We start from the raw sequence: 20,921 nt of genomic DNA on the forward strand, positions 1-20,921 counted from the left end.
GTTTTACTCTTAGGGGCACCATCCTTCAAAAACCAAAGCAAAGCCGGGCGTGGTGGACTCACCTGTGATCCCAGCACTCAGAGGCAAAGGCAGTGTGAGTTCAAGGCCAAGCAGACTACACAGCAAGACCCAGTCTCAAAAACACAAAAACAAATTCAATGCCTGTGTTCCCATGGCGGGGACCCTGGGGACTGAAGCCAGGGCCTTTGCCCTGAGCCACATCCCCAGCCTTTTTTCTGTTGTTTTGAGATAAGGCCTTGCTAAATTGCCCAGGATGCGCTAGAACTTGCAATCCTCCGGCCTCAGCCTCTGTGAAGTGCTGGATTACAGGTTTATGCCACCACACCGATTTGGAGCTTTAAAAATACACATGTAAAACAAGAAAATATCAATTTTTTTTCCTCAAATACAAGTCAGCTGTGGAACAGAGGGAGGAAATGGGTTTCTAACTAACAAGGAAAGATTTTCCTCAAACCTTAGCTTGAGGGCTGAAAATTACCAACAAGAACACAGGGGGGCAGAGGTTCTCAGTGACATCTTCAGTTAAGGTTTCCCAGAAGCTGGGTGTGGTGGTGCATGCCTGTGATCTACCTACTCAGGAGGCTGAGTCAGGAGGATCTCAAGTTCAAGGCCAGGATAGGAAACTGATCAAGACTCTGTCTCACAGTAGAAAGTAGAAAGGACTGGCGATTGCAGCTCAGGACCACATACACTCAGGCTCCCGTGCCATACCAGCCTTACGTGACTGCCTTAGCATGTCTCAGGCAGTCATTTATCTAAGCAGAAAGAGTGGCCGCCTGCTCCCTGGGAAGGGCTTCCAGAGAAGGCTCTCGGCCCCAGCATCAGAAGGGCAGGTCAGGGCTCGCCGGCCACCTGTGCAGGTCCAGCTAACCAAGTCTTCCCTCCTCGGGGCCACAATTTGAGGCCACTGAAGTCAGCGATGTCACATGCGGAGTGGATGGTGGGAGGCCTTATCCGGCAGGTTCAGTAGGCTGTGTTTCCACCACGCAGTGAGGATTTCCTGCTTCTCCCTTTCCCGTTCAGTCAGTGTCCACCACAAACAGGGCTGCCCAGCTGTAGTCCCGGGACTCTAGGAGGCTGAGGCAGGTGGATCCCAGCTGTTTTTTGTGTTTTTGGATTTTTTTTGTTTTTGTTTTGTTTTTGTTTTTTTTGGTACCAAGAGTCGAACTCCGCCTCGAGCATGCCAGGCAGGGGCTGTGCCACTGAGCTACATTCCCAGACCCCAGCCTGGCAACTTGGTGACTCAGCCAGACCCTGTCTAGAAATAAAAGATAAAAAAGAGCTGAGGATGCAGCTCAGTGGGGAGGCCCTGGGTTCAACCCTAGCACCCCCCAAAGTGACTGTCCACAGTAGCTGGTGCTGTAAGGAGAACCTGGTCATCCCGTTCAGGGGCAGGCCGGGCGGCTCCACTTCACCGGCGCACACCCTGAGTGCGGCGGCGATGCCGCCGCCGCCGCCGCCTCCTCCCGCCCCACCCGCCAGCGAGGTTCCCAACATGCACCGAACCAGTTCCCTGAACCTGCAGGGCCTGTAACTGGTTGCGCCCCCTCGACTGCAGGACAAAGGGCTTCTGTGGATAAGTGAAAAATGGGGGTGCCTCCTCCAGGCACGCGGGGGTTTACACTCTTCACCGTTTTCAATGTTTTTCGCAATGCTTGGGGTGGAACGCAGTCCCTCAGATACTGGCCCACTCTGACACTCAGCCGCACCCCCAGCTGCCTTCTGCCTATTTTGGATGCTAGACTTTTACATGAATTTTCATGTATTTATTTATTTTTGGTACCGGGGATTGAACTCAAAACCTTTCGTTTGGGCCGGGGATTTAGCTCAGTGGTTTTGCCGCCTGCTGCGCAAGCGCAAGGACCCGAGTTCGATCCCTGGCACCAAAAAAACCCAAAAAACAAAAAACTAAACAAACAAAAACCTTGCATTTGCGAGGCAGGTGCGGTGCAACTGAGGTAAATCCCCAGCCCCAAATTTACGTGAATTTTAAACAATTAAATATTCTCAAGATAATGACTATAAGAGTATTTTCCTGTTTTGGCTCGATTTCTTTCAATGACCATAAAAGTACACATGTAGTCACTGGTAGTGACACAGGCTTCTTAATCCCAGCACTGTGGGAGGCTGTGGCAGGAGGATCTCAGGTTGGAGCCCAACCTGGGCAACTTAGAGACTTAGTGAGACCTTGTGTCAAAATTTTAAAAGTACAAACAAAGGGCTGGGGATATAGCTCAGTGTGAAGACTCTGGGTTCAATCCCCAGGATCACAAGGTCAAAAAAAAGTACACGTGTAGAAAGTCCCGTTGGGGTGTGGGTACAGTGCAGGCCCAGGGAGATCTTCAAATCTGTCCTGATACTGGCTTCAGGCACTTTTTTTTTTTTTGGTGAGCCTGCTGGGGTGGAACCCTGTCCCCAGGCATGGTTGGGCGTGGGTTCCGATGGCCAAAATCTGGGCAGCACTTTCCACCCTAAGGAGAGGCTGGGAGGATGGCGGCAGGGACAGTCTTGTTATTCTTCCTTGCTCGAGAGGGACGCGGGATGGGAACATGGAAGAGAAGTGCAGAACTGCTGTCTTCCGCTCTTGCAATCACAGGAGGCTGTAATTTGCAGCTTTTAAAGCAGCCCCTGCACGTAGCCATTTGGAAGCTTCTGGAATAAAGGGCAGGGTGCTCACTGGTAGCCAGGAGGGACATAGCATCTGTGCCCAGAGCTGTCCAGGGCAACATCACTCGCTAGCTTGGGTCCTCGCTCCTCTCACAACCTATGTGGTTACCGACTGTTTGGACTTCCCGGGACACGCGGACTCAGGACTCTTTTGTACAGTTCCCTACATCTTGTTTATAGAGCCCCTGTCTTTTTTTGTACAGTGCCCCTTGTTTACACAGCACTGTGAGTTTTGATGATACTGTAGAGTGCTGTAGCTTCATGTTCCGTTACACACTACAGTGCTGCGTGTAAGAGTTATGCAAATAAAACCAAAGTTATCAAGCTGGAGTTTCCTTTGACCATTTCTTTGTTCTGAATATTGCAACATACATACTACAGACAATTCATTTAACGACCCATTCATTTATCCAGCCAGTGGCAGGAATGGTGGAACCGGGTGGTTAAGCCAGGCGTGACTATAACGGAACTAATCAAGCAGGCTGCTTTCCATGAATAAACTAGAAAAACAGGCCAAGAAGGGTTCTGATGGCCAGGCAAACCCATAGCCGTCATTGACGGAGGCCTAGTAGCACGACAGTCCAGTCTCCTTTTTGCTTTTTTGAGACAGGGCCTCTATACAATTCAGGGTGGCCTTGACTTCACTATGGAGCCCAGGCTGGCTTCGAACTCGTAGAAATCCTCCTGCATCAGCCTCCTGAGTCCTGGGATTACAGGTGTGCTCCACTACGCCCAGCAGCGTTAAAATATTTTCAAAACCGCTTCCTGATCATTGCTTTTAACAAATGTCTAATAGAAAGTTCTACTTTTTTGGGTTTTGGCTTGTCAAGACCCGTCTTCCCGACTTGAAACATCAAGCTCTGAGTCCCAGGTTGGTGCGAGGGGCGCCTGCTCGGCGGGAAGGAGCCGGCAGCCAGCGCCTCGGGGTTTCCAGGGGCCGGGACACGCACCCGGCGCTGCCACGAGGGCAAGCGGACGCCGAAGGCGCCGTGCAGTGAGCGCGCTCCGCGCCTGCGTCCCGCGTCGCCCGCGAGGCAGTGACGGCGGTTGAGGGGGGAGGGGAGGGAGAAGGGAGGGAGAAAGGAGGCGAAGGGAGGGAGAAGAGAGAAAGGACGGGAAGGGAGGGGAGAGGGGAGGGAGGAGGGAGGGGAGAGGGGAGGGAGGAGGGAGGGGAGGGCGGGGCGAGAGCACCGCGCGGGGTCCCGCCCACACCTAGGCCTGGTTCCGGCGAACCCGGCTCCAGCCCAGAGATTCCGCTCCAGGCCGCTCCCCAACAGAAGCCGCTCCACAGGCACTTTCCGCGCTCCGTGCTTTCCCTCCAGCCCTTTGTGTCCCGGCGCGCGCCGGGGAGAACGCGCGCGCTGCGCCGTGCGCCTGCGCTGGGGGGCGGGCGAGTCCGGGCGTGAGCCCAGCGTAGGCGCGGCTCTCGCCCGCCCCGCCCCCACCCGCCATTTCGCGCTCTTGCGCGTCGCCCAGGCCCGCGTGATGGACGCCCGGAAGCTGCCCCAACAAAGGCCGCCTCGCCGGGCTCCGCGGCCTTCCGGGTTCTTCGGCTGCCCGGGGCGCGAAAATGGCGCCCGGGGCCGCGGCGGTGCCTGAGTGTGGAATGAGTACCCGCCTCGCCCGCACGGCCCGGTGTGTGCACGGTCTCGAGTGTGCGGAGCCCCGGGTACGCCCTCCGCATGCGTGGCGTCGCAACTTCCCCTGAGGCGCACGCGCAGAGGCACTTGCTCTTCCCGCTCGCGGAGCCCGTGGGTGTCCACGCAGTCCCGTGCATGCGAGCTGGCCGCGCTCGGGTCGAGCGCGTCCACACGTGTTTGCTGCTCACGCAGCTGCACGTGCATAGGCGCGTGTTTGTGGGCCCAGTTTTGCACGGCCCAGGAGGTGTGCAAGCCCCACTCGGCCCGTCACCGGTGCGTCCCTAACGTTCTTTGGCCTTCACCCGCGATCTGGCCGGGGCTGTGCGCAGTAACAGTGACCTGGGGCCAGGCCCGTGGGGAACCAGCGAGAAACAGTGCAGGGCGTCATGGCGCAGCCGGTGTCGCAACGCGGGAGAGACCAGCAGGAATGGAGCAGCGACGCCTGCAGCAGGCAGAGCGGGCTCAGGGCTGTTAACTGAGCGGCCTTTGAGAGAGGGGAGGGGCCAGTTTAGGGCAGCAGCCCAGCGGGACGCCCAGGGGGGTGGGGTGGGGGTCCAGAGCTCTTCACACCTGCAGCCCCCGCTTCTGAGTCCTCTGGATCCAGGCCGGGACCCCAGCCCTGCCCTAAGTCGTAGAGAAGTCAGAGCCCAGTGACCAAGTTTCCATGGCAGGGGTTTTTCCCTTTTGCTAGCTGATCCTAGGGACCGGCTTCTGAATGTTTCTTGTTTTTGTTTCTTGCGGTGCTGGGGGTCCAACCCAGGGCCTCCTACTGGACCACTGAGCTTCACCTTAGCTCCTATAGATTGATTTAGGGCATGAAAATAATCTAGTCGAACCTGCTGGTGCACACCTGTAATTCCAGCACTCTAGGAGGCTGAGGCAGGAGGACCACAATTTGAGCTTAGTTGGGGAAACAATCCTGTCTCAATAAACGGGCGAGGGAGAGGGGGAGGTGCTGGCTCACTGCAAAGGCCTTGGGTCCCAACCCTAGTACCAAGGGGTAAATAAAGCAATCCATCCCCAGCCAGGCTTTGTGGTGCATACCTGTAATCCCAGCACCCTGGAAGGCTGAGGCAGGAGGTTTGTAAATTTGAGCTCAGCCTGGACAACTTTAGAGACTTAGAACTTGTCTCAGAAAAATTTAAAAAGGGTTGCTGGGTGTGTAGCTCAGTACAAAGGCCCTGGATTCAATCCTCAGTGCCAGAAAAATAAATATTTTAAAATTTGTCTCAGCTACATGTGTTCCTGTAGTCCCACTGACTGGAGGCCAAGGCAGGAGGATCACTTCAGCCCAGGGGTTGAAGATCAGCCTGGGAAACATGGCAAGAGTCCACCTCAAAAAAAACCCAACATGGGCCAGGGATTTAGCTCAGTGGTTCAGCCACCTGCCTTGCAAGCTGAAGGTCCCGAGTTCTATCTCCGGTACCAAAAAAAGCCAACATCTCAGAGCTGCTTCTCCCTTTCCGCTGGGGATCTCCAAAGCGTGCCTTGTCTGAACAGGTTCCAAGAGGGAGAATGAGCCGGGCGTGTGGTGCACACCTGTGATCCCAGCACTTGGAAGGCTGAGGCAGGATTGCCACAAGTTCAAGGCCAGCCTAAACTACAGAGCAGGACCCTGTCTCAAAAAACAAAACAAAACAGAGGGCCGGGGAATTAGCTGAGTGGCACCACTGCCTGCCTCCCAAGCACAAGGTCCTGAGTTCAGTCCCCGATACTGCAAAAACAAAACATAAAGAGGGAGAATGACCGCAGTATGGACAGCCCTGTGGTGCAGGCCACACCATTTCTATCTGAGATGAAGACTTTTTCTGTTACCAAAGGGTGTTTTGTTTATTTGGGGGGGGGGGACAGCGTCTTACTTTGTTGCCCAGGTTGGCCCCAACTTCTGGGCTGGAGTGATCCTCCTGCCTCAGCTTCCTGAGTAGCTGGAACTATAGGCCTACATCTCTCTCCTGGCTTTTATCTCTTGTGTTAAAAGGGCAGGGGGTGGGTGTGTATGGGTGGCATGTCCCTTCCCCGTGAGGAGTGTCCTCATGGGCCCGCTTTCCTCTCCAGGTCTCCACATTCCAGGCTACCAGCTGGGGCCCTTCTCAGAAGGGAGAGGTAGACAAGGGACACCCAGCAGTCCCTCAAGGTGGGACATCCTGAGTCCTCTCAGTGAGCCTGGGCAGCCCTGCCAGGGCCTCGCTTCCTGCTAGCTGTGGTCCCAGGTCACCCAGGAAGCCAGGCCTGAAGCAGGACCTTCGGGGACCTGTTGAGGCTCTCTGGTCCTGGCACCTCCTCCGGCCTCAGCAGAGTTGGGTGTGCACTGCCCCTGAGCCCCAGCACCTGGCTGTGGCGCCTCCCACCAAGCCTGGGCCTGGGCTCTGTGCCAGGAAGCACCTGGTGGGGACTTCTCTGCCCCTAGGGAACTATAGGAACCCAGAGGGTGCCCTGTGGTCCCTGACCTCCTGAGCGCTGTGCTGAGGGGAGGAGGGGTCCCCTGCTGAGGAATCAATGCCACTTGTTCCCTGGGCCCGGAGAGGGCTGTGGCCTTGCAGGGCGTTGTGGGGCCCAGCCTAGGCTGGCCAGGTAGGATGTGAAATGGGTCCCTCTGTCCCTCGGTGATGGAACTGAGAGAGCAGCCATTTCCTTGGGACTGAGTGTGGCCTGGGTGCTGAGACACCTCCAGGCCAAGCCAAGAGGACGAGGCGGCTGCTCGTCCCCACGGGTCCAAGCTGTTGGCCTCCAAGGGGCGCGGTGAGGGCTCCCCACATCCCTGCGTCCTCCCTCTGCCAGATGGCCGCAGGAGAGCAGGCCCAGCCTGCCCTCTTCCGTCTCCCCAGGCTGGGGCCCCCCTGCTCGGGCCTCAGGGCGGTGCCTCCTGGGTCCAGCCCGGCCTGGGGGAGGTGGCCTGGGCGGGATCAGAGGCAGGGAGGGAGCTGAGGCCTCGGCCGGCCGGCCGGAGCTGCTCGGCTGAACACACAAACATTTCCTTATGTGGTGGCTTGGAGGCCCGGGGCGTCACCGGGGTCCACTGGGCACAGGACACACCCTGGGTGGTCACAGCGACTCTCCAAGGCCCACTGTCCCCAGGAGGAGGGGTCCCTGCTTGGCCAGGACCCCCCCCCCCGTGTCACTGTGTGGGAGTCCCTGGTGTGGGGGGGGGCAAGCGGAAGCCCCTGGGAGTCCCTGGTGTGGGGGGGGGCAAGCGGAAGCCCCTGCCTGCCAGGATGGTGGGCTCGGACAGAGGGCAGCACCCCGTTTCCACAGCCTTGGGAGCCATATTTGGCCCTGGGGGGGTAAGAGGGTGACTCATGGGGGTGGCCTGGGAGGGGAAGCAGAGGAGCTGTGTAACTGGAAGTTTCTGTTTCTGTTTCTAAGCCTCCTGCAGGTTCCGGTCCTGTTGTTTATTTGTTTTGGCGGTGCTGGGGATGGATCCCAGAAGCCTCCCCTCCTTTTAAAAAAATTTTTGAGATAGGGTCTTGGTGAATGATATGTGCTAAGCTTAACGTGAAATCCTCCTGCCTCAGCCTCCCAGAGTTCTGGGATTCCGTGCACTGTGCCGACATGCCCGCTTCTCCCTGCAGCCTGCAGCAGGCACCTGGCTCCCTTCCTCCTGCTCCCCTAGGTCTTGGGGCTGGTGTCCCCTGCCCAGGGTCACAGCCCTAGAGCAACCTGGGCGTCCACCAGTGCAGCTGCCCACGGGAGTCGCCATGGGTTGGGATTTGTTAGCTGTGTTTGTGGGGCCGGGGGTGCAGCCAGGGCCTTGGCAGTGCTAGGCAGGCGCTCCAGCCAGAGCTGCACCCCAGCTTCGTGGAAATGAGTGAGGTAGGAGAGAAGAAACAGAAACCAGGTAGAAAAGAGACAAGAAATCACGATTTTAAAAACTATACTTATGGGGCCGGGGATTTAGCTCAGTGGTTTCGCTGCCTGCTGCTCAAGCACAAGGACCCAAGTTCGATCCCCGGTACCAAAAAAACCCCCCAAAAAACAAAAACAAAAAAACAAAAAACTGTACTTATGCTGGGTGTGGTGGCGCACGCCTGTGGTCCCAGCACTTGGTAGGCTGAGGCAGGAGGATCACCAGGAGTTCAAGGTCAGCCTGAACTACACATTGAGAGCCTGTCTCAAAAAACAAAACAACAACAAACTACTTTTCAGAAGAACTGCAGCTTCAGGACCCAAGCCCAGTTTATTTATTTTCTTTCTCTTCTCCCAAGTGGCAAACCTGGCAATTCCCTTTCAGCTTTTTACTTGCAGATAGGCCTCTCTGGGGGGATGGACGACCCGACCCGTCAGGATTTCCCATGAGAACGGGCCCTTGCCACGCTCTCCCACCCAGGAGACAGACCAAGGTGTAGATTAGGGGCCCACCGCTTCCCGACACCCAAACCCAAGAGACCCCCATTGCTGGCTGTACCTGCTTCACTGCTCAGTCTGCGCTCTGCTCTTCAGCGCATCCTGCATCTCCATCTCTAACAAACCTGAACACTGTTTCCGTGATGGGAGTCAGCGAACCTGCAAACGTACTGGAAAACGGTGGGTTAGGTTCCTTATTTCAGCCTTGGGGACCAACAGCCTGGGTTGGCCTTGAACTCAGGGTGATCCTCCTGCCTCAGCCTCCTGAGTGCTGGGATTACCAGGCCCGGCTTCAGACAGGGTCTTGCTAAATTGTTAAACTACCAAGGCTGGCCTCAAATTTGCAATCCTCCTGCCTTAGCCTCCCAGAGTGCTGGGATTTCAAGCGTGTCCCACTACCCCCCCCAGCCTGGGACAGGTGCAGTTTAGGGTTCCCTTTCCACACTGGAGCTGGGCCTGAGGATGGCGGAGAGGACAGATGGGCCCGGGACAACCCACCACCCAGCACGGCCCAGACTCAGCGTCAGGAGGGTCCTGCAGCTGGCTCCTCTGCTCTGCTGCCGGAAGTGGAAGTCCCTGCCTGCAGCCCGCGATGGTCCTCAGCGTGAGACAGAACAGAGATGGCTCCTCTTTACTTGCACAGCCTGGTCCTTATTCTGTCTGCATTTTCTGTGAGGCCGGGTCTGGGCCTCCCCCAGGGCTGGGACACGGTAGGGGTGTGCAGTGACTGCACCCGCAGGATGGCGTTGACAGCCAGGATGCATCCCCATTCCCTGAGGACAGTTTCCAGAACATCCTCCTGCCTTTCATCTGCTGCCGAGACTGGACTGCAAGCTGCTTTTTTTCTTTCTTCTTTCTTGAGACAGCATCTCGCCACGTAGTCCAGGCTGGCCTGGAACAAGTGGGCGATCTTCCTGCCTCAGCCCCCCAGTACTGGGATCACAGGTGTGGCCACCACATCCAGCTCTGTTCTTTCTGAGGGGGTGGTCAGAGAGGACCTGGATGGGGGTAGTGGGAGGAGAAGGCAAGGACCACAGCCTGGGTGTGGGCCACCTGAGGCCCCTGTGTAAACCATCGGTATTTGTTCCTTATCTGAGCCACACCTAGGTGCCCTCAGGAGTGCCAGGACCTGCCGCAGCCCCTCCCAGCGAAGCTCACAGCGTTCCACTCACGTCCCTGTCACCCGCCAGGCTGTGGGAGGCCTTTCCACCCAGCTGCCTGGGCCCCAGCCTGTGTTCCGGGCCTGGCCGTGCGTGAAAGTCTGGGGAGGGAGGGAGCGTGGGATGCGGGCAACAGCGCCTGCTGAGAGGTACCCACTGGCTGGGGGCCGAGGGGGCCTCAGAGGGGTGCGGGGCCCTGAGCACCCCCGGATGGATGTCTTCTCGGCTCCCTGCCTCCCAAGTGTGAGGAGGAGGAGCCCTCGGGACAGCTGCCTGTTCCTCAGCTGTCGGCACAGGGCCACTGTACCCAGCGCTCCCTGGAATGGGCTGCACAGAGCCAGCCTCAGTTGAACCCTGAGCACTTGAGGGGGACTCAAGGCTGACAGGGGAGGAGTTCCCCAGGGCAGCTCCTCCCTCTAGCTGGCTGAGCATCCAAAGGGCCCCAGCCTGGGAGTTTCTTTTCTTTTTATTTTTTTGGAGACTGGGTCTCACTGTGTAGGTCAGGCTGGCCTCCAGTTCTCAGCAATCCTCCTGCCTCAGCCTCCAAGTATTGAGATTAGCCTGGTTTCTTTTTCTTTTCTTTTTTTTAAAGCCTTGGTAGTTTCACAGGTCTTTCAGGCCCTGAGCAAAGACAGAAGTCCTTACCAACCTGTCCCCCTCCCCTCAGGGCACCCTACTTCTGCCCCTGTATCTGCACACCATCCTCAGCTGCCCCAGGGAGGAGGCAGAGGTGGACGGGCCCCTCCCAGCTATGCTCCTGCCTCAGGAGGTCCCAGCTCCCGTGGGAACCTCCTTGTTGTCTCTTTCCTATCAACGCTGAAGCCACGAAAGTCCCTCTCATGTTACTGTTGCAACTTTTTTTGTTTAGTTTTTTGGAGACAGGGTCTCACTGTGTAGCCCAGTCTGGCCTGGAACTTGAAATCCTCCTGCCTCAGCCTCCCGAGTGCTGAGATCACAGGCATGCACTCTGAGCCTGGCTTCCTGGCCTGTTAACACCAGGTGCTAGGGCCCTCAGGCCTCTCAGCCGCATCCTCACACCCACCCTCTTGCAGATATCCACGCCATGTCCCTTCATTCCTCAGGGCCTTGGAGTGTCCCTCTGTCCACCTGGGGCTCGGTGCTGGTGTTCACTGTCTGAGAACAGCACCAGGTAGGGAGGACGGTGACATCCTGGGTCCAAAGAAGGCTCTCAAGGTGGCCCTGGGCAAGTTCCTTTACCCTCTCTGCCTCCATGACCTCAGGCATCAAAGGGACCCCGGGCCAGCCAGTGTGGTGCCGCACACTTATAATACTAACACTCAGGAGGCTCAGGCAGGAGAACTGCTGCAAGTTCAAGCCCAGCCTGAGCTACATAGCAAGACTCAAAACACACAAAAAAATTTTTTTTCTTTTTTTTTCTTTTTTGTTACCGGGGATCGAACTCAGGTCCTTGTGCTTTTGAGACAGGTAGCAGAACCACTGAGCTAAAGCCCCGGCCCAAAAAAAAAAGTTTTAAAGAAGGGCCACAGGGCCTGTAGAGATTTGGAAGCACAGAGCAACCAGGAGGGGCCCTGCCACTGGACCAGACACCACTGCCCATGACAGCAACGGCCCGAGAGCCAGGGCAAAGTTTCCCAGAGTGCTTCACGGGGCTTCAGCCTTGGGGGCTGATTTGGGGACCCTGTGATCCCCATCATGTCACTCTTCTCAGCTGGCACGGAACCCCATGTTCGCTCAGAACCCCCAGCCCACCCCAGGCATCTCCACCCGGAACCTGAGCTGGCAGCTGGAAGGTGGGGACTCCCCTGCCAGGGGACACTTTGGCAGAGGGTGCAGAGGGCTCCCCCAGGTGGCTGAACTGCTACAGATGCCCTGGCTGAGTGGACCAGGTATCCCGACGGGGTTTGGGTAAACCAGGTCACCTGGGTGTGTACCTGGCCTGTACAGACCACTCGAGGTGTGCAGCCCACAAGGTGGAAAGTATCCTTCCCAGCCTGTGGGAACTGCTGGCTATGGCCGGTCAAAAACACTGTCATGAGCCAGGTGTGGTGGTGCACACCCATGATCCTAACACTCAGGAGGCTTAGGCAGGAGGATCACCTTGAGCTCAGGGCCGGCCTGGGCTGCATATCAAGACTCTGTCTCAAAAAACACTCACCCACCCCCCAAAAAGAAAAAACCCATGAGGACGAGGGCCTGGGGTCCAGGAAGGAGCTTGCCAGGGAGGGCCTGCAACTGCTCCTTACCCAGGGCGAGGACAGGACAGTGGGTGTCCTGCAAGGGCAGCTGGAACGATGACAGGCTGGTCACACTGGCGTGGGGAAACACCCACGACCACTGGAGAAACCCACCTCCCTCCTGCTGCATGGACGGAGTGCAGAGCCACCCCGGAGATGCGAGCCCTGGCTGCGGGCTCGGCGTGGTCGTGCAGGCTTCAGCCACCTGGACACCACCGAGCAGGGCAGTGACAGGCGGCAGCCTTCCCAGGCCTGGTCCTAAGGCTCCTGGTGACCATCGCACATGGCTAGGGACAGCACTTGAGCATGGGCTCAGTCACACACACACACGGCTCCACCCATACCGACATCGCCAGAGGACAGAACCTGCCGCCATCTGCTCTGGCAGAGTGGAGCTCAGGGCCTCTTGAACTCGCGGTCCAGCTCGCCCCCAGTACTTGTGGGTGTGCACAGCACACACCTGCAACATACAAGCACAGGGTGGGAAGTTCTGAGAGGCAAGGAAGAAAGGCAGAGCTCGCCGGGGAGCTGAAAACCCTGCTGTCCTACATTCTTGGGGGCCCCAGGCTCTAGGATGACCCCCGGGTGTCCTCCCGCCATACCCTCCCTCCGCGGTCGCGGGCCACGGCCCGTGATGCGCATGGTGACCAGCAGGGGGCGCGTGAGCACCGGCTAAGCCCTCGGCCCAACTTTCAGGAACCTCATTCATTCATTTCTAACCGGGGGTGGAGCGCCCATTTTGTGAGGACTGCAGAGGGGAGGAGAAAGGGCTGGTAAGAGGTGTTCGCCTGCAGTTCGGCCGGACTGACTGGAGGTTAGGTGGAGGTCCTGGCAGGGGTGCTGGGTATCCACCGCGCCAAGAGGTTCCGGATTTTGCAGCTTTAACTGGTGTGGTCAGCGACAAGGTGACCTAGTGGCTCGCAGTGTCCACTCTCTCCTGGAGGAGCTGAGCCCCTCACAGAACGGTCGGCAGGGTTACACAGTGTGGTTACGGGTCTAGCACTCAGGAAGCCGCCCTTACAGTCTGGGTCTCAACAGGGACATCAGCTAGGAGTGGCTCGAGTGTGGCCTTAGGGACCAGGTCTGGTTTACATGGCAGGCTGGCTGCAGGGGGGGCAGTCTGGTGGCAGGAGGACTGGTCAGTGTGACCGGGGTGAGGACAGACGTAAGAAACATTACCGAGGCAAGCTATAGGGTCTCGGGGACCCGTCTGCTGCTAGGGTTAGGAAGCAGCATGCAGGGAGTCGAGATGGAGACCCAGCCCGTGCTTTCTTGGCCCCTTCCGGGGTGACTGTGTGGCACGAGGGCCGGAACCCCACTCTGGTTCCCTTCTGCTCGGGGCTCCGCGAAGATGGGTCCTGCTTTCCCGCACCCACCTGGCACCCGCACACGGCCGGCGCTCAGAGGTGGGTGCCTCCTGGCACCTGGGCAGTGCTGACGTCACGCACACGCGTACACAAGCGCGCGCGCACGCAGAGGGACTCGATGCCCGCTCCTCGGAGCCACGTCCGGTCCTCGATCTTCACAGCCCAGGGACGTCCTCCACTGTCTCCGTGTCTGGACCAGCCCGAGATTTCTGCCGCAGTCATTGGTGGCCATGTGGGGAGACGGGGCATCTGTCCCTTGCGGATCAGGATCCTGGCGCAAGGGCAAGGGTGGGACTGCGCAGAGGCCTGGCTCAGGGTCACCAGCCCCGCAGGGGCTTCAGTCCCCACAGGGGGCGCCCCGGGAGGCCGAGCCGAGTCTCCTGCAGGGTGGGGCGGATGGGACGCGCCCTAGCCTTGAGGGACAAAGAGGGCGCCGCACACCTGGTGGCCGGCAGCCCGCGCCCGCCAGCCCGATTCAAAGAGGAGCGGTGGCTGCGATTGGCAGCGCAGCCCGAGCCCCTCCCCGCCCCTCCCTCCCAGGCAGCTGGGAGATCGGGTCGGAGTGGGAAGGCCCCTCTGGCCCAGCCTTGGCCCGGGCTGGTAGTGTGTCCGGTTAACTCCTGATGTTCTCAACTCTGCAGAGACCGTGTCCGGTGCTCTGACGCCGCCAACGGCCCCATGACCCTCGAGGCTGCTTTGGCTCCAGCCGTCCAGTCACCCTCCCCTCGGTCTCCTCCACTGACTCCTCTGACTCCTCTGACCCCGAGGCCGTGCCCTCTTCAGTGTCCTTTGTCCTGACCCTCACCCAGCCACCACTCTGGGACAGCTTCCTGGTCCCTCGTCCCACCCCACGTGGGGACAATGACCCTCCTGTGCCTGTCCCGCCTCCCCACGCGGGGGCGCCCCCTGCCCGAGCCCCGGGAACCCGCGCGCGGCTGGGCCGTGGCGGCGGGGTGAGCCAGCCTCCTCCAGGTTGCAGGGAGCGGCGAGGGCAATCCAGACCGAGGGGCGAACGAGCGAAGGACCCCGGAACGCAGAGGGCGCTGAGCCTGCCTAGCTAGGGCTCGGAATCCGCTCGCGAGGGGCGGGGCGGGCTCCAGGCCGCGGCCAATCATGGCTCGCCCCCCCCCCCAAGCCGCCAATCACAGCTCGGCCGCTCCGCCCCGCCCGCTGTGTCCTTTGTTCCCGCTGCCCGGCGGCCGCTGCGGACCTGATCCTTGACTTCCGGCGCGCGTACACCCGTGCGTGGCAGTGTCTGCGCGTGGCCTTGCACACTTGTGTGCCCGCGGACGCCCCACGGGGCCCTGGTGAAGCCGCAGAAGACTGCTGGGGTGGGCCGTGGTGCAGCCGGACCCCTTGCTTTTTCTGCCGCGCGCCTCGTCGCCTCCCGCAAACGCTGAGCCTCTGGGGCTCATCCTATGCTGCCCGGGGCCTCCTCACCCGGCCTGCAGGGAGCGTCCCTTCATTGCACCTCGAGGGCTCGGGGACAGTGGCCCGCGGAGCGCCAGGCCTGCTGCGGTCCAGCCTGAGGCTGGTTGGAGTGCTGTCACTGAATTGGAGCCTCAGCTTTCTCATCTGTGAACGGGGGACAGTTACAGTACTGGTGTCAATTTTTTGTTTTTTTGTTTTGTTTTGAGACAAGGTGTCTCTAGCCCAGATCAGTCCTGGGATCAGACGATGAGGCCTGTTGTAAAGGTTCCGAGAGCTAACACACCCGCAGAACAGGGTGTCTGCTGGGAGCCCTGACACCCACACAGCCCCAGTCTCTGTCAGCCCTGGACTCACCCTCCTATGCAGGGACAAGGCCTTTAGTGGCCCCCCCACTCCTGGGAGGTTCCTTCTCCGGACTCCTGAGCCTTCCCAGGATGCGCCCTCAGCACCCCCACACCTCCTCCACACTGGGAGCTCATCTGCTCTCAGCACGCCCCGCCCACCCCCCCCCCCGCCCCCCATCAAGTCCCTGGCTCCTCGCCAGCTTCCCTGCCCTCTGCCTCAGTGGTCCACAGGCCCATCTCCCTCAGCACCCGGCTCCGCCACTGGGCTCCCCACCCGGCCCCGCCCGCCTCCACAGCAGGCACGCAGTTGTTTCCTTTTTTTTTGGTACTGGGGATCAACTCAGGACCTAGCGCTTGCGAGGCAGGCGCGGTGCCACTGAGCTAAATCCCTGGCCCCTGTGTTTTGTTTTTTTGAGACAAGGTCTTCCTGGGCAGCCCAGGCTGGTCTGGAACTCTGCAGAGATCCTCCTGCTTCAGCCTCCTGAGTGCTAGGACTACAGGGATTGGCCACCATGCTGAGCAGTTACTTCACTTGAAGTCCTGGTGAGGGAGCTGGGCCACCTTCCCAGGGGCCCCAGCAATAGTGTCGGGAATTGGGGACAGTCAGGGACAGTTTCGGCTGGGGAGCCGGCGGTGAGCCCTGGCGCTGTGACTTAGCTTGGTTGCTCACCCTCTCTGGTTCTCGTGGTGGCCCAGATGGGCTCAGTGTGGCCACAGGAGAGGACACGGACGGGCGGGCGGGGATTCCCCAGGGCCCAGGCTTCGGAGTCGCGGGGGGAGGGGCAGCGGGGAGGGTGGGGGAGGGGCGGGCGGGGAGCCTGACAAAGAGCCAGCTGCTGTTTGCACACAAACCCCAAGTTGATAATGAGTGGGGAAGGGGGACGGGGCGGGCTGGGGTTGGCTTGGCAGGAGCCTCTGCCAGCTGAAGAGGCCGCCCAGCCCCGGCCCTCCCTCTGCCGCCCCCCAAACAGTGCATAAATCCGCCACGCGGGCGCAGGTGGGAAGGATGCAGGGCCGGCCTGGGTGTTCCGGCCCCAGGTCCCCAGCGCCCTTCTTCAGCCTGCCCCTCAGGTGGCACTGGGAAGGGCCTGGGTCTAGTGCAGCCCGAAGTCCCTCTTGGGGCTCCTGGACCAAACCAAGTTGGGGGGCGGGTACTGCCAGCGCCAGGCCCAGGAAAGCCAGGAGGGCGCGCAGCCCCAGCACCCGTGCTGCCCAACAGGAGCGCTGTGGAGGAGCTGTCTCCGTGCAGCCCCGAGCCGCCAGCACCCACAGCCAGCCGCTGCCATGTGCGCTGTGGGTGCAGCTGACGGTCGCGCTGCCACGGCATGTGCCAGCCTAGCAACGGCCCCTGGGAGCCGGGAGCGCGGCGCCAGGAGGGGCTGGCAGCCCCGAGCTCCCACCTCGGCTCTCTCTGTTTTCCCTGGCTGCCAGTGCTCCTGCCAACACCTGCACCAGGAGAGGGGCAGCCTAGCGCTGGGCCCCAGGACACAGGCAGGGCCAACAAAGCCCCTAGGAAGGCAGGGCTGAGCTTGGCTGGGAGCTGGGCAGGGGGCATGATGGTTCCTGTGGAGGATGTTGCTGGACTCCTGCTCAGCCATGGCCGGGCCAGCAGGGCAGAGTGGGACAAGCCCATCCATTTATTTATCTGTGGCTTTTGAGACAGGGTCTTGCTGTGTAGTTCCAGCCTGGTCTGGAACTCACTATGTAGCCCAGACTGGCCTCCAATTTGCAGCAATCCTCCTGCCTCAGCCTCCTGAGTGCTAGGATCACAGGCATTCATCACCACTCCCGAGCATGTCCTTGAGCACATGGGTACCTTAAGGTGGTGGAGAGATGGCTTTGGTCTGAGTGGGCAGAGGCTTCAGGGGATGCCCAGGGCACCACCAGGGAAAAGGCGGGGTGGGCTGGAGGGAGAGGGAGTCAAGTTGCACCTGTCAAATTCGGGCGTGTGTGCGTGTGCACTGTGTGTGTCCCTGGGCTTGAATTCACAGCGGGGCCTTGGAACTGAGCCCTAAGCATGGCAAATGCCCGCTAAGACCCCAAGGCTGGCGCCGAGGTCAGCCTGGTGCCAGCTGGTGAGGGGACAAGGCTGGCCAGGGCCCAGGGCCTCTCCCGGTCCACCCTCCGGGCCACAGAGGCAGCATTGATGGCACAAGGGAGGCCCAGAGGCGCTGCAGCTGGCGAGGCGTGGGCACCCTTGGTCTGGGAGGAGGAGCCAGGACGACCCTGTACCCCACAGGCCACCGTCGGGGGCCTGGGACCCGGGTGTCTGCAGATGAGGGCAGCACTGCCTTGCAGGCACCCTGGTCCAGGCGCCCCTGTGCAGCAGGTGGGGTCATCGGGCTGGGGGCTCCGTCCCCCTGCCTGGCCCCCACAGAGGCGGTCTCCACTGCCTGGACTTCTCAGGGACTCTTCTGTCCCCAGACAGAGCCGGGACCCTGTTCCTGGCCTACCTCTCTGCCCTTGCTCCCCACCCAGGGGACCCCTGTGCCCCACTCCGTCTCTTACTCTCTACCCCCCAGCCTGCCCTCTGTCCCAGGCTCTTCTTCCCCCTCCAGCCTCAGCTCCGCCCCGCCCCCCGCCTTCCTGGATCGGCACCTCAGGACCCTCAGGCATCCTGATTTTTTTTTTTTTTTTTGTACTGGGGATCGAACTCGGGTCCTTGTGCTTGCCCAGCAGGAGGCGAAACCACTGAGGTAAATCCCTGGCCCAGGCATCCTGAATTTTGCAGGCTCCTACACACACACACACACACACACACACACACACACACACACACACACACACAGAGTAGTCCCGGAGCTCTGTTCACACCCCACAGGGCCGAGCCCTGGAGGGCAGGTGTGTGCATGGACGCCCACACAAACACACAGAAACACATGAAGACCCCACGGGCACAGACACACCCGTACACAGCCCCACCTACACCCATGTGTACATGCAAGTAGACAGGTGTGCACACAGACACACAGGGAGACACCCACTCAGCTCAGGCACACACACGCACGCGCACCCGCACACACAGACGCACACCCACCGGCGCCCTCTGTGCTGGAGGAGGATGTGGCTCTGGCTCCTCCCTCAGGGCGGACGGGGGCCGGCAGAGGGCGCCTGAGGCCCTTCCCGCCAGGCCAGCCGGGGCGAGCAGCGAGAGCTCGTGGTCGCCACCTGCCCTCCGGCCCAGGTCCCCTTTGTTCCCAGGTCCCCTTTGTTCCCGGGTCCCAGGAGGAGGCGCCGCGCCTGGGGACACCAGCCAGAGTCCTGTGGGCTTTGGTCAGTCACAGTCGCTTCAGCCCCGGAGATGAGCCGAGGGCTGGGGGCAGCGAGAGGACCAGGGCTCTAGGCAGGTGTCAGGACAGGACAGCAGCCACGGAGCGCCGCCATCACCACTGCCTGTCCCTGCAGGACCGTGCACTGCCCAGGGCCCTGCAACCTCCTCGTGTCCTTCCGAGACTCTGTCTGGTTCGGTCCTTTGGGATGAGCTCCTCCCCGTGCAGGAGTGGAAGGGTGAGCCCTCGGTCCTCCCTGCCTCTGTGCCCAGCTCTGCTCCCCACCTCACTGCCCGTGGGCTCATGGATTCCCTAAGGACAGCAGCCCCGGAGCCCTCTTCCCCTGCTACCTTGGAGTCTTGAAGAGCCCAACTCCTCTGCTACTTACAGGAGCCCAGGGCAAGTGACTGAACTTTCTGAGACTCAAGCTTTTTCACCTGTGAAATGAGCATCCTTGGGCCAGTCGTGCTGCCGCACACCTGTGATCCCAGCACTTGGGAGGCTGAAGCAGGAGGACTGTTACCAGTTCGAAGCCAGCCTGGACTACATATTGAGACCCTGCTGGAAAAGCAGAAAAGCAAAATGAAACAAAATGGGCACCCTTGCCAGTGGTCACAGGTGCCCTTAAGGACAACTACAGTGGCACATGTGGGCCCTGATTTGTGTCCCATGGTCCTGGTGTCACTCCTGGGTGCAGCCCCTCTCCGGCTGAGGCTCTGGGCAGGATTGGGATGCCAGAGACGCATGTAGTGGTCACCGAGCCCTGTGCTGCATGGGGCAGGCGGGGCTGGTGGGGCTGCCACCCTGTGACGTCAGCCCAGCCGGCAGCAGAGCCTGGCCAGACGCTGCCCTTGTTTTTCAAGCGATTTGTTTCTCGGGGACTTGAGTTTCTATTCCTGGTGGGGCTGGGCTCTGACCTGGCTGCACGCCCTGACTACTCGAGTCCTCCTCCATCTTCCTGCCAGGGAAGAATAGGCCAGCCCTTCCCACTCCCCCAGCTCGGTGGGGCCCAGGCTGGGTCCTCCTCCCTCAGCACATTCCTGCCCCCCCCAAGGCAAGCGTGCAGGGCCTGGACAAGGTGGTGGCAGGGGTGGCACTCCTGTCTCCAGCCCCGTGGACCCGCCTCAGCTGTGTGTGGGGCTGGGCAGGACCCAGGGGGCCGCCGGCTGCCAGCCTCACTCAGAGGCTCGGCAGGTTCCAGGCAGCGGGTTCCCAGCATGCTCTTAACAGGGTGCTTCTCCACCTCCTGTTCCCCCGACACGTCTGGTCACCCTTGGCCTCTGCCCGCCCCTCCCCTGGCACCTTGAGCTGCCCTAGGGAGACCCCATGCTCCTTGTCTCTGTCTTCCACCCCCCACCGGGAGCCCCAGGACCCGCTAAGTAGTCGTCATGAGAAACAGGGCTGTCAGGGAGCCAGCAGCCCCTGGGTCCCAGCCAGGAAAGCCCCATACTCCTTGTCAGTGTCCCTGCCTCACTGTCATCCACTCAGCAGGGGTGGGTGCTGGGGGGAAGCCCCCCGCCCAGACAGATGAATGAATGAATGAAGAACGAGTGAATGGCCGCACGAGCGGCCCACGGCGGTGGGCGGTTCTTCAGCTTCAGGACAGTCTGGATCTCTGGTCCAGAGCTGCTCACTGTGGCTGCGAAGAGGGAAGCGCCCGCCTCTAAGGCCGGAAGACCCAGACCCCAGACCTGGCCCTGGCCTCCCAGCTGCCGGTGGTCCCTGCTGGGCGATGAGGACTCTGGCGTCGCCCTCTCCTCGGGCAGGGAGCTGGGGCCTCCTTACGGCCATGTGCGAGGCTCCCCGTATTGTTCTGTAACCCTCTGAGCGTGCTCCATAATTGGTCTCCAATGGCTTCATCCTCATAAACAGCAGCTGCACAGCAGTCTCCTGTGCATGGGCTCTGTCCCCTCTGCTCCCATCTTTACAAGGAGAAACTGAGGCCCACAAAGCACAGGAGGCCCCTGATGATCAGCAAGGAGGAGCAGCAAGGAGGCGCAGCAAGGGTGGGGACCAGCCTGTCCGAGGCTCCAGGAGGTGAGAATGACTCCGACAGCAGGCAAGGGCAAGGGTGACGGGGTCCAAAGAAAGGGGCAGGACCCAGGCCTCCAGACCTCGGAGAAGCGGGCATGGAGGAGTAGCCAGCTGGGGAGCCCCAAAGCAGCACACCCCATCTGGGAAGCACCCCACGGCTCAGGTAGGGCTGTGAGAGGACAAAGTCTGTGCCCTGGCCCTTGTGTGTGTGTGTGTGTGTGTGTGTCTGTGATACTGGAGATTGAATCCAGGGCCCTCACACTGAGCTGCATCTCTAGGCCTTTTTATTTTGAAACAGGGTCTCACTAAGTCACTAAGTATCTCAGGCTGGGAACTTGGAGTCTTCCTGCCTCAGCCTCCCAGAGTGCTGAGATTACAGGCATGTGCCACCTGTCACCTGGGTCCTACTTGCATTTGGAAAAGTTAAAAAC

General features: G+C 60.1%; 1 protein-coding gene across 2 annotated transcripts; it reads right to left on the bottom strand.

The window, feature by feature from the left end:
- Positions 1 to 376: 376 nt before the first annotated feature.
- Positions 377 to 14,523, bottom strand: LOC147828563 (uncharacterized). Of its 2 annotated transcripts, XM_087209405.1 has the most exons (3): positions 13,422 to 14,523; positions 8,731 to 12,505; positions 377 to 8,432 (listed from the first exon to the last, which is right to left on the bottom strand). In XM_087209405.1, exon 3 carries the CDS (start codon positions 4,530 to 4,532, stop codon positions 3,441 to 3,443), a length of 1,092 nt encoding a protein of 363 aa, XP_087065531.1. In that variant the 5' UTR covers positions 4,533 to 8,432; positions 8,731 to 12,505; positions 13,422 to 14,523; the 3' UTR covers positions 377 to 3,440. The 2 variants fall into 2 exon arrangements, with proteins under 2 accessions (XP_087065531.1, XP_087065530.1); XM_087209404.1 differs by having other exon boundaries at positions 377 to 12,505.
- Between the last annotated feature and the right edge of the window lie 6,398 nt (positions 14,524 to 20,921).

The sequence above is a fragment of the Heterocephalus glaber genome, unplaced genomic scaffold (genome assembly GCF_053883595.1).
Source record: "Heterocephalus glaber isolate CG9 unplaced genomic scaffold, H.glaber_assembly_v1.0 deba00001004, whole genome shotgun sequence".
Taxonomy (NCBI): domain Eukaryota; kingdom Metazoa; phylum Chordata; class Mammalia; order Rodentia; family Bathyergidae; genus Heterocephalus; species Heterocephalus glaber.